This window comes from Danio rerio, chromosome 4, assembly GCF_052040795.2.
Source record: "Danio rerio strain M-AB ecotype USA chromosome 4, GRCz13ab, whole genome shotgun sequence".
Taxonomy (NCBI): Eukaryota; Metazoa; Chordata; class Actinopteri; order Cypriniformes; family Danionidae; genus Danio; species Danio rerio.
The window spans coordinates 1,874,365-1,886,160 of record NC_141024.2 but is presented as its reverse complement, the minus strand read 5'-3'; the positions used below and the strand labels follow the sequence as shown (position 1 = coordinate 1,886,160).

Sequence of the window (11,796 nt, the reverse complement as noted above, 5' to 3'; positions counted from 1 at the left end):
CAAAGGTTGGTTTTTGGTGTGTATGTGGCGTCGCTTGATTTCATACCTTACAATTTATAATTAATGATTGATTCATTGGTGCAGAAATCATTTTGGACATAAAGTGGTGTCCTGACATGATGCCAAAACTATTTTATTTCAGATAAAACTAAAGAGTAATGCGGGTGTAGTGTTTTAAATGAACAAAAACATTATTTTACTGCCAAAAAAACCTTTTCTTACTTGGAGTTTATGTTTCATTACTAACCCAAATATCGAAACAAATTTAAAATCAGGAATATTTTCCAGACAAAAAGACTAGACTGTTTTGTTTTCAGAAATTAGACAAAATCAAGTTTGTTTTCCCCTTAAAACAAGCAAAATAATCTTGCTTTCTTTTTAAAATATGATTATTTTGTCTTGGGAAAACACTTAATTTTGAATCATTTATTCATTTTCCTTCAGCTTACTCTCTTATTTATCAGGGGTCGCCACAGTGGAATGAACCACCAACTATTCCAGCATATATTTTATGTAGCAGATGCCCTTCCAGGTGCAAAATTGTAGTGTATGAGTGCGTGTGTGAATGAGTGTGTATGGGTGTTTCCCAATACTGTGATCCAATTCACATGTGTTTGGACTTGTAAGGAAACCGGAGCACCTGGAGAAAACCCTAGTAGCAAAGAATTCTGGCCCAGATTTGGCATAAAGCTTGGACATCAGGCATTTATCCGGCACTGGCATACAGCATGTGGGCCAACCATGGCCTGGGTTTGGCAGAGGTGACACCGTCTATAATGTGGCACACAAAATTTGGGCCAGATGTAAAACGTAGTATTTGGCCCAGATTTTAAAAATAGATTGTGGGCCACGTGAGTTTGGCCAGTCTTGACCCACATTTAAAATACATAAAAATAGATTTTGATTAAAAAAATCAATTCTACCAATCAGGTCACTGAGAAAAAACAGGGCCCATAGTGTGCCTATAGCGCAACGCTTCATAGGTTTATTAATTTTATTGCAATCGTGACACACCAACCTTACTGGCCCAGTTCTGGCCCAGTTATGAGTTATTAACTTGGCTGAGACTTGACCCAGATATGGTCTGTGTTTGGCCCTTGTCTGGTCCAGTCATGTACCGTAATTCACTGCGGCATGTGGGCCAAGCAAAACCTGATTGTGTGGGCCAGAGCTGGGCCAGAGAAATTTTGCTATATGGGAACCCAGCCAACCAAGGAAGAACATGCAAACACCACACAGAAATGCCAACAGACCTAGTCGGGACTCGAACCAGTGACCATCTTGCTGTGAGGTGACAGGGCTCAGCACTAAACCACTGTTCCGCCCTCTGGGAACATACCATCACAATTCTGAAACATGAAGCATCTTGAAATTTGACGCTTAAATCTACTGTGATCTGGGTCATACCCATGGAGAGAGAGAAGAAACCCAATCCTGTAATGACCTCAATGGATGTTCAGCAGCACATTTACAGCAGATTCCCTGTGGATTGTGATTTGTGGGGTCGTTTGTGCTGTAAATCGAGCTTTCAGCCTGGCACAGAATCAATGTGTGCCAGTCAGTGACTCATCAAACACCTTTAACATAATTAAAGCACAGCTCACTCACTGCAGGCAGTAAAAACACTGAACACTCTGAAAAATACAGCCGCTTTATTGGCTTCTGAGGTTGTGCAAAGATCCTTTAAGGAGATTGAAGTTTCTTTTGCTTCTTAAAGTGAATCTCAGCAAGATAATCCACTGAAAATATTGTTTGTTTTGGTAATCTTTAATCAAAATCTGCTTATCTGCTTCCGCTTATGAATAACAGTCCTTCTCTTATGATTCTGCAAATGAGAAGAGGGCGGAGCATGTCATAGAGAGCATTTGATTGGTCAGAAGATTTGATGAAGTATGAGGTGGTGTAAAAAAAAAAGTTCATATCTTCTAAATGAGAATTATTTCACTGCTTTGGAGCACACTAGCTTAAAGACATCCTTAAAACTAGCATCATACTAACAGCTAAAAACTTTCTTTGAATTGCACAGAGTTTATAGAGAGGCTCCGGAAATAAAAACATTCACTTTCTCCATAGAGTAATTGATTTTTAACATTTATTTATTCATTTTCCTTCAGCTTAGTCTCTATTTCAGAGGTCGCCACAGTGGAATGAACTACCAACTATTCCATCATATGTTTTACGCAGCGAATGCCCTTACAGCCGCAACCCAATATTGGGAAACACCTATACACACTTATTCACACACACACTCATACACTACGGCCAATTTAGTTCATCACTTCCCCTACACCAACACAGGGAGAACATGCAAACTCCATACAGAAATGCCAACTTACCCAGCCGGAATTCAAACCAGCGACCTTCTTGTTGTGAGGTGACAGTACTAATCACTGGACCATCGTGCCGCCCCTTGATTTAACAATAAGTTATGAATCTATAAGGTGAGCTCTCCCTACATTTATTACATTAAAATAATCATGTTTAATATTGTAATCAGTGTAAAAAAAAACTACATTACCCACAATGCTGTTCAGAAATCGCACCAATCAGAGAGCTGCAGTGTCTTTAAACTGTTTTCCAGCGCAAATATCTAAACATTGTTAAATCAAAGTACTTGTAAAGTAAAATGCTAGATTATTTAAGTGGCTTCATCATCATTTTTAGCAGCATCCCTTTACAAAACCCTGAGCTTTCTGACGATTCCAGCATGAATGTGTGTATTGTGTGAACGTAATACAGGTGGATGTTTTCTTAGGGCTGGAGCTGCTTATAGCATTAATGAAACAAAGCGCTCTAATGGCCACTTCCAGGCATCAGTCTCTCTGCTAAATGTGTGTGTGTGTGTGTTTTGGTTCATGTATTGACATGTCCAGAAAGTTAATGTGTGATATAAAGTCTCATCTTGATTTCTGCTGCAGGTTCAGACAGGTTTCTGCAGGACGTCGCACAGGAATGACCCCGAGAGAGGGCGTTCACAGTCTGGAGAGTGTTTAATTGGGCTAAAATGCATGTGTGTGTGTGGGTGTGTGTTATGAGTCAGCAATATCTCTCAGTTTGGTTCTATGGGCATCTTTATGCTGACTTTATAGTGTTTTGATGCTGCGGCGTTGGAAATACACTGAGCTCTGCTGTTCTGCTCGTGCGCTTGCAGTTCTGGCTTTTTCTCCTAATTATTTCTGTGGTTACAGATGAGCAGATGCGTTCACTAAACGTTATTATAATCTACAGACGATCCCGAGTCAGCAAATGCTCTGAAAAGACCCTGCAGTAAATACAGTAATTAATCAACATCACAGAAACAGCAGGATAAATCATATGCGTTTACACTACTTTCTAGATACACAATGCTGGGTTGTTGTATTCCAGTATTGGGTATGGACAACAACAGTTGGGTTAAAAAATTCTAATTTAAATTTATACAAACTATTTAGCCCAGCTTTTGGGTTTGACCATATCTAACCCATCATTGACCCAGCATTTTTACAGTGAATACTAGAACTTTCTAGCTCACAATCTCTTCCAGCTGGTTAATGTTTAGTTCATTGTTCCTCATGCCAAAACACACCCACACACACACACATATACGCACACACACACACACACACACACACACACACACACTGCTTTATTCCATATATTATTCACAGACTCAAAAAAAAAAAAAAAAACCATTGCTGGGTTATTTTACCCTAATGTTGGGTCAAATATGGACAAACCCCAAATTGGAGTAATCTTTTAAATTTAATTAAATTGCAATGACCAATAAAAATACCAATTAAAATGCAATTTTTCTACCCAACTGTTGTGTTTGTGTATTATTTGACCCAACACTGAGTTAAAATAACCCATCATCATTTAAATTGAGGGTGTTTTAGTCAAGTTTCTTTGTTGAAAAAGCAGACAGTGTTCGTGACAGACTCAATATTGTGCATGTTTTCCTCTCTCTCTCTCACATGTTTGTTTGTTGTGTAATGTGTGTCGGATTAGTATATGCTTTTACACAGCGGATGCCCTTCCAGCTGCAACCCAACACTGGCAAACACCCAGAAATTCACATACACACACACCACATACACACACACATCAGTAAACCAGCCGCCACTGCTTTATTCTTCATATTATTCACAAACTCAAAAAAACATTGCTGGGTTATTATATCCTAATGTTGGGTCAAATATGGACAAATCCTAAGTTGGAGAAATCTTTTAAACTACATTGCAATTAATTACCAATAAAATTACTAATAAATTGCAATTTTTCCACCCAACTGTTGTGTTTGTGTATTATTTGACCCAACACAGAGTTAAAATAACCCATCATCTTTTAAACTGAGGGTGTTTTAGTCAAGTTTCTTTGATGAAAAAGCAGACAGTGTCTCGTGACAGACTCAATATATTCTCCCTCTCTCACATGTTTTTTGTGTAATGTGTGTCGGATTAGTATATGTTTTTACACAGAGGATACTCTTCCAGCTGCAACCCAACACTGGAAAACACCCAGACACACATTCACAGTTAATCATTTCCCCTATAGCGCATGTGTTTGGACTGTGGGGGAAACTGAAGCACCCGGAGGAAACCCATGCCAACACAGGGAGAACATGCAAACTCCACACAGAAATGCCAATTGACCCAGCCGGGCTTGAACCAGCGACCTTCTTGTACAACATTGTACAATTTTGTATGAACTACATTTACATGTGTATGGTTTATAAAACCACAACCATGAACATTTAAATTCAAAATAAATATAAAAAATACAAAATATCCCGCAATATATTATTTATATTATTATATAAATGCTATGAAAAAAAAATACATTTTTATATGAAAATGTAATACTAATAATTGTAACTCTATTAACAGTAAAACACAAATAAACCAAATCTATACAGATAAAGCTGCTGTAAATGAATGAAAAAAAGCTTCTCTTCATTAAAATATGAAATGAATCTCACAATCTTGATCTTTATAACTGTTATTGAGGCGCTGTAAAAAGCACTTTCTGTTCCTCATGAAAGATGCAGAAATGCAGGGCCGAGCTGACCTGAGAACAGGCGGAGCTGGTGCTGTAAGTGTCTGTATGGCCAGATGTGTGTCTGTGTGTGCTATTACATAACCAGCTGTTGACATGACTCATGCTGAGCCGCCTGTGACCTGCACACACACACACACACACACACACACACACACACACACACACACACACACACATATACACATTCTCATTCACACAGACACACATATTTACACACAAATACACAAAATCTCAAACAGTTGAAGTCTCAGAATAATTAGCATCCCTGAATTATTAGCCCCTGTTTATTTTTTCCACAATTTCTCTTTAACGGAGAGAAAATCAGAATAATAGTCTTATCATAATAATATCATAACTTATCATAATAGTTTTAATAACTTTTTTATACTTTATACTTTTTTACTTTTTTATCATTTATATTATCTTTGCCATGGTGACAGTAAATAATATTAGACTAGATATTCTTCAAGACACTTCTATACAGCTTAAAGTGACTTTTAAAGGCTTGACTAGGTTAATTAGGTTAACTAAGCAGGTTAGGGTAATTAGGCAAGTTATTGTATAACAGTGAATTGTTCTGTATATACAGAAATACAGAAATACAGAAACCCTGCATGCAATGGCGCAGAATAATGGCGTTAGAATAAAAGCAGTTTTTATTTTTTTTAAATCTTTATAAATAAGCTATATATTTTTTCAATAGTCTACAGAACAAACCATCGTTATACAATAACTTGCCTAATTACCCTAACCTGCATAGTTACCCTAATTAACCTAGTTAAGTCTTTAAATGTCTCTTAAAGCTGTATAGAAGTGTCTTGAAGAATATCTAGTCTATTTACTGTCATCATGGCAAAGAGAAAATAGATCAGGTATTAGAAATGAGTTATTACAACTATTATGATTAGAAATGTGCTGAAACAGGGGGCTAATAATTCAGGGGGGCTAATAATACTGGCTTCAACTACACAAGTACAGTATATACAAACGGTGTGGCCACACCTACACTCACTCACATACACACAACTTACTTAAATGCATAAACACACTCACACACTAACACACTTAAATGCATAAACAAACTCACACACAAACACACTTAAATGCATAAACACACTCACACACTAACACACTTAAATGCATCAACACACACTCATGCACACATGCACATTAACACACACCCACCAGCTGGAGGGGTTGCGGGAATGTGGGTTATCGTGCACATATATTTTGGGAATGTGCAAAAATACTTGCATTTTGGCAAAGGGTAAAGATCGAGATCATGAAAATTATGCAGTTAGATCTACCTTTTACTCTCCTGTTTTTCTTGCTTGAGGAGATACCCCAGGATATATACAATAAAAACCAGAGATATATACTACATATACTTTTACTAAGTGCAAGAAAGACTATAACAATAAATTGGATGAAGCCACACCCTCCGACAATAGCATAATGCAGTGGTCACCAATCTCAGTCCTGTAGGTTCGGTGTCCCAGCAGGGTTTAGCTCCAACTTGCTTTAACACACCTGCCTGGATGTTTCAAGTATACCTATTAAGAGCTTGATTAGCTTGTTCAGGTGTGTTTGATTAGGGTTGGAGCTAAAATCTGCAGGACACCGGACCTCCAGGGACTAGTTTGGTGACCCCTGCTATAATGGATGGGAACTTGAATCTATGTAAAGAATGGAGTATATGACTGCTCAACTTCCATTGAAACTGTATATTTTAAACAAAGTTACTGTTGCTTTATATCTGAACAGGACATATATTTCCAGCTCCTTTCAAACTGAAAATAATGTATGTTTTTTTTTGTAATTTGTTTTTTCATTTAGATCTAGGGTTATTTTTTTCTGTCGTTTTTTTTTTAAATAATCCCTGCTGTCACTGAACGTTCTGTAAAATGTTTTAATGTTTTTTAATGTAAAAAAATAAAACAACACACACACAGTCATTCTCAGCGCTGCATTAAACATGAGCTCTCAGTGATGCGCTTGAGTGAGTCTGAAGATAACGACACACACACACACACACACACACTCTAGTTTATTGCTCTGCAGTGTAAAAAGGTGTGTGTTTGTGTACACTCAGAGCGGAAATGTGACTCAGCACACACTCATAAAGCCAGTGTGTTCAAACAGTAGCTCATAATCCACATCAGAGAGATTACACACTCTACAAACCCTATTTCATTGCATCATGTGCAATTTGAATTCATTCATTCATTTTCACAGCGCAATGAACCGCCAACTATTCTAGGATATGTTTGACACAGTGGATACCCTTCCGGCTGCAACTCAGTGCTGGGAAACACCCATACACACTCATTCACACACATACACTACAGCCAATTTAGTTAATAAATTCCCCTATAGCGCATGTGTTTGGACTGTGGGGGAAACCAGAGCACCTGAAGGAACACGGGGAGACTCAAACTAGCGACCTATTTGCTGTGAGGTGACAGTGCTAACCACTGAGCCACCAAAAGAGTTACAATATAGAAAGCTTCATCACATTCATTCTCATCTCATTTATTCATCTTCCGGTCACCATGGCAACAGGATCACAGTGACACATCAGTGAACACACAGAGAAGCACATCGTTTCACATTTCTTTATTTTTCATGTTACATAATATGGAAACAGCTTTAGTGATACAAAAATCCCCCAAGTGATGTGGCGGCTTGTGATTGGCCGAGGAGGCTGCAGCTTATTGGCTGTCAGCGTTTTCAGGTTATGCTGGTAGTTTGTGAGCGACTGCTCCTCTATGCTGATAGTAACACTGAGAGTTCATTTCACATTTCCAAAGTACATGTAAACTGTTCGTACATTCAAAACAACGTTGATGGTCACAATTCCTGCAGATTTGCCCTGAAGGATGCGACAGGCACTGAGCTGTAAGACAAGCCGGTGTACTGACGTACATGTTCAGCATGTAAACACACTTGAAATCCACTTGAAAACACATCCACCACCCATTTCAACTTCAGAATATTACAGAACATTCACATGATGATGACAATTATGAACGGATGTTTCTTTGGAATGTTTATTAAGAAACTGGTGGACTTTTCATTGGTTAAAATAAGTAAATAGTTAACACATTTCACTAATGCGTCATTTAAAGGGGCAGTTCCCACCAAAATTCCAATTCAGTCATGTTTCACTTGCTCTGCTTGAGCTTCTTTCTTCAGTTGAACAAAACAGCCATTGACTTCCATTGTATTTTTTACTTCCACAATGGATGTCAGTAGATTTGTTGTCATTCATCTATTTTAGACGATCACATTATAAAATAATTGATGGAAATACCATATTGTGCATGCATTTTATAAATGCACATACAAAACTGAGTAGGATGAACCTTTTATCTGATAATCCTCCAAAAGCCATGGCACATTCATTGCATTTAGACTCCAAACTAGTTTTGTTTTTGATATTTGCCGCCTGTTTCAAGAGTTCACACTTAGCTGATGATTGGTTATAAAGCTTGTTTGGCATGCTGTCCCGGGAGAGAGCCCTGAGCTCATAAGATCCTCGAGGCCGAGGCTCCCTACCGTTTGCAAGGCGAGAGGGGAGTTTGAGCTCAGGTAGATCTGGAGAACTCCCCTGCTGTAGTAGCTAATGAAGATAGTGATCGCTCTTAAGAGATAACTACTGACTAGGAGCATGTCAATGGTGCCGATTTAGATTAGTCAATTAACTTAAGCGTTAGGAAACCAGGGAACCCAGGGGAAACCCACATGAGCACGGGGAGAACGTGTAAACTCCGCACAGAAACGTCGGCTGGCTTGGTAAGAACTAGAACCAGTGATGTTCTTGCTGTGAGGCAACAGTGCTAACCACTAGGCCACTCTGCATAGCATAGCTTTTTTCCAACATTCCTCACAATATCTTCCTTTGTGTTTAACTGAAGAAAGAAACTCGTAACAGCTTACAAACACTTGAGTTTAAGTAAATTGGTGAACTGTCCCTTTAAATAAAAGATGTATTCTTATGAACTAACATAAACAAAAGATGCATCAATGAATGCATATATAAAATACTGAATGAAATGTATTGTTCAGTGTTACATTATGCATTAACACATTCAGGTGTTACCAAGAAGGTAAACAGGGTCAGTTCAGATTTCATGTCGACTTTTGAATACATATAAATGCACTTATGAATATGTCCGACACTTGGTGTGCGGAGGTAAACAGTGGAAGACAAATACTTGTTTTAAAAGTGTTAAAAGTGAGCACATGTTCAGTCTGTGAGTCTCTCTGTACCAGTTGAGCTGCTAACTAATCAAGTAACACACAATAAACCCCACACAACTCCAGCTTTCAGTTCAGCGTAACGGAAGGATAATAGAAATACAATGGCTTTTCTACAAATTTACAAAAGAAAACGAAGGCATGATGGCACAATATCTAAAATATAATACTAAAACTCTACTGGCGAACGCGTAGTCCCTTCCAGCGGCCATCAATGACTCCAAAAAAATAAACCTATTTACAAACCATATACAATGTCCAAAAAGACCATGTTTGTGATTTTAAACATGCAAAAATATCATACCATTTCATTTGAAATATTCATTCGCATTATGAGACACTAGATCACTAAAGGATCTTTAAATATCGTCCACTTTGGCTGGACCGCTGCACACGGAAACCAGTTTCAGGAGACGGAGCTGACCGTCTCACTTCTGTAAACGTCATTGTTTTTCTCCAGCAATGCAGTGAACAGGAATACGTTTGACTAATGTTCCCATTTAGTTGTGAGAACGTCTTTTCTGATTGTCCTCTGAACGTTCATGTCAGGTGTTTCAAAAAGGATAAACATTCCATTTTCGGAACAAGCATTCCAAAAATGAGTAACATTTAAAAAGCATTCCATGAACGTCCAGCAGAATGTCTCAGAAATAGAACATTCCGTAAATGATGTATAAATAATGTAACACTTTGAAAACAAGCTCAAGAAAATCTAGTACTGGAGGTGCGTCTGAAGAACGTTTCCTGTTCGCTGAGTAGTCAGATACAGCACAGAAAGATGGCAAAGGCACAAATATAATAAAGGAAAAAGGCAGATGTGGTTTACAGCAAACGTTCAGGCTTGATGGCTTCACTGTAATTGATCAGAAACAGCACTGCAGTCCATTCAGTGTGGCACAGAACAGTAACTTCTTTTAAAGTCCACCGCGATTGTCAAAATGGAAAAAAAGCACGTGTGGAGATCAAGAGACAAACTGACTTTAAATCCTCTTAATGAAGAGCAGCGGTCAGTCAGCCAGTGTGGTCCTGCAGTACTGTGTGTGTGTGTGTGTGTATGTGTGTCTGTGTCTGAGAGGAAAATCAAAGCTTATGTGGACCTCCAGTACACACAACTTCCTCATTTTGGTACAAAAAATTGATAATTGGACCTTTTCCCACTCTCACAGAGGAAATATTATTAATGATGAAGCAAATAGTTCGCTCAAATAATGAACGTTATCATTTTCGCATGATCAACAGCAGTTTTTTTTGTCAGCTTTGGAAAAGAAAATGATGGAAATGCCATCTTTGAGTGAACTATTCCTTTCAGAATAACAATAGACTAACTACCCACGACTGCTAGAGTCAGCTAATGAAGTCAGACATGATTAGGAAAAGTGTTGTTGGTATCCAGAAGTGCTTTTTGATGAACCCTGCTGCCCAGCTCTCTCTCGCTCTCTTTATATAAATATCTGTCCATCTTCCACATGAACACTATCTGAGGCTCCGTTTGCTGGAAAACACACATTAGAGCAGTGAGAGGGAGAGAGAGATGGATGCTCAGGGTCCAGGAGGAGAGATGATCTCTGGGATGAAGACTGAACAGTTTTTAATGAGCACCTTTAGAGCCTGGAGGATTGTGGATCCAGTCCAAGACGATCAGAGACAAACTGCCGATCATGAAGAAGATCCCCACCACCAGGAAAATCAGTGCCTGTAGATAATGATGGAAATTATTCGTTAATAATAAAAATGATACATGCATTTATATTTAAATGCAATTGAATAATAAAAATATTAATATTTAAAAACACATAAGTAATATAATATAATACAATATAATTAATATTAATAGTATAAAGAATATAATATATTTAATATAATGAATATAATATAATTAATATAAATAATATAGTATAATAAATATAATAATTAATATAATGAATATAATATAATGAATATATTATAATATAATATAAATAATATAATATAATATTAAATATAATAATATAATACATATTTTAGTGTTGTGCAAAAATTTAATCGTGATTAATTGCAACCAAAAAAGGTTTGTTTTGACATTGTGTTTGTGCTGTGTATGTTTTTTTTATGTATATATAAATACACACATGCATGCATTTGTTTGAGAAAATGTTTATTTATGTTTAGATATTAAACATATATATATATATATATATATATATATATATATATATATGATACAAATTAGATATTAATTTAAATACGTGTCTAACAAAAACTGTTTTGTATGTGTGTGAATCACGCATACATAATAAATATATTTATATATCTGGATGCAATTACCCAGCACTAAACAATGCATGTGCAGACAAATAATTAAGTCACATCCAAAAAAGAAGTTTGTATTTACATAATAAATGTGTGCATTGTGTATATTTATCATGTATGTATACGGTAAATACACACTTGTATGTACTGTATATATGAGAAAATGTTCATTTATCTTCATATTTGTATGCATATAGATAAAGAATACCT

General features: G+C 37.1%; 1 protein-coding gene across 11 annotated transcripts in view; it reads right to left on the bottom strand.

Annotated features, from left to right (window-relative positions):
• Window positions 1-7,638: 7,638 nt before the first annotated feature.
• The window catches only part of slc38a4 (solute carrier family 38 member 4), a 52,122-nt gene continuing 47,964 nt past the window's right edge, over window positions 7,639-11,796 (bottom strand). For all 11 annotated transcript variants that reach the window (XM_087246560.2, XM_087246565.2, XM_087246559.2 and 8 more), the window contains 1 exon segment: window positions 7,639-10,990. In XM_087246560.2, the coding sequence (XP_087102686.1) occupies window positions 10,886-10,990 (105 nt within the window). In that variant the 3' untranslated portion in view covers window positions 7,639-10,885.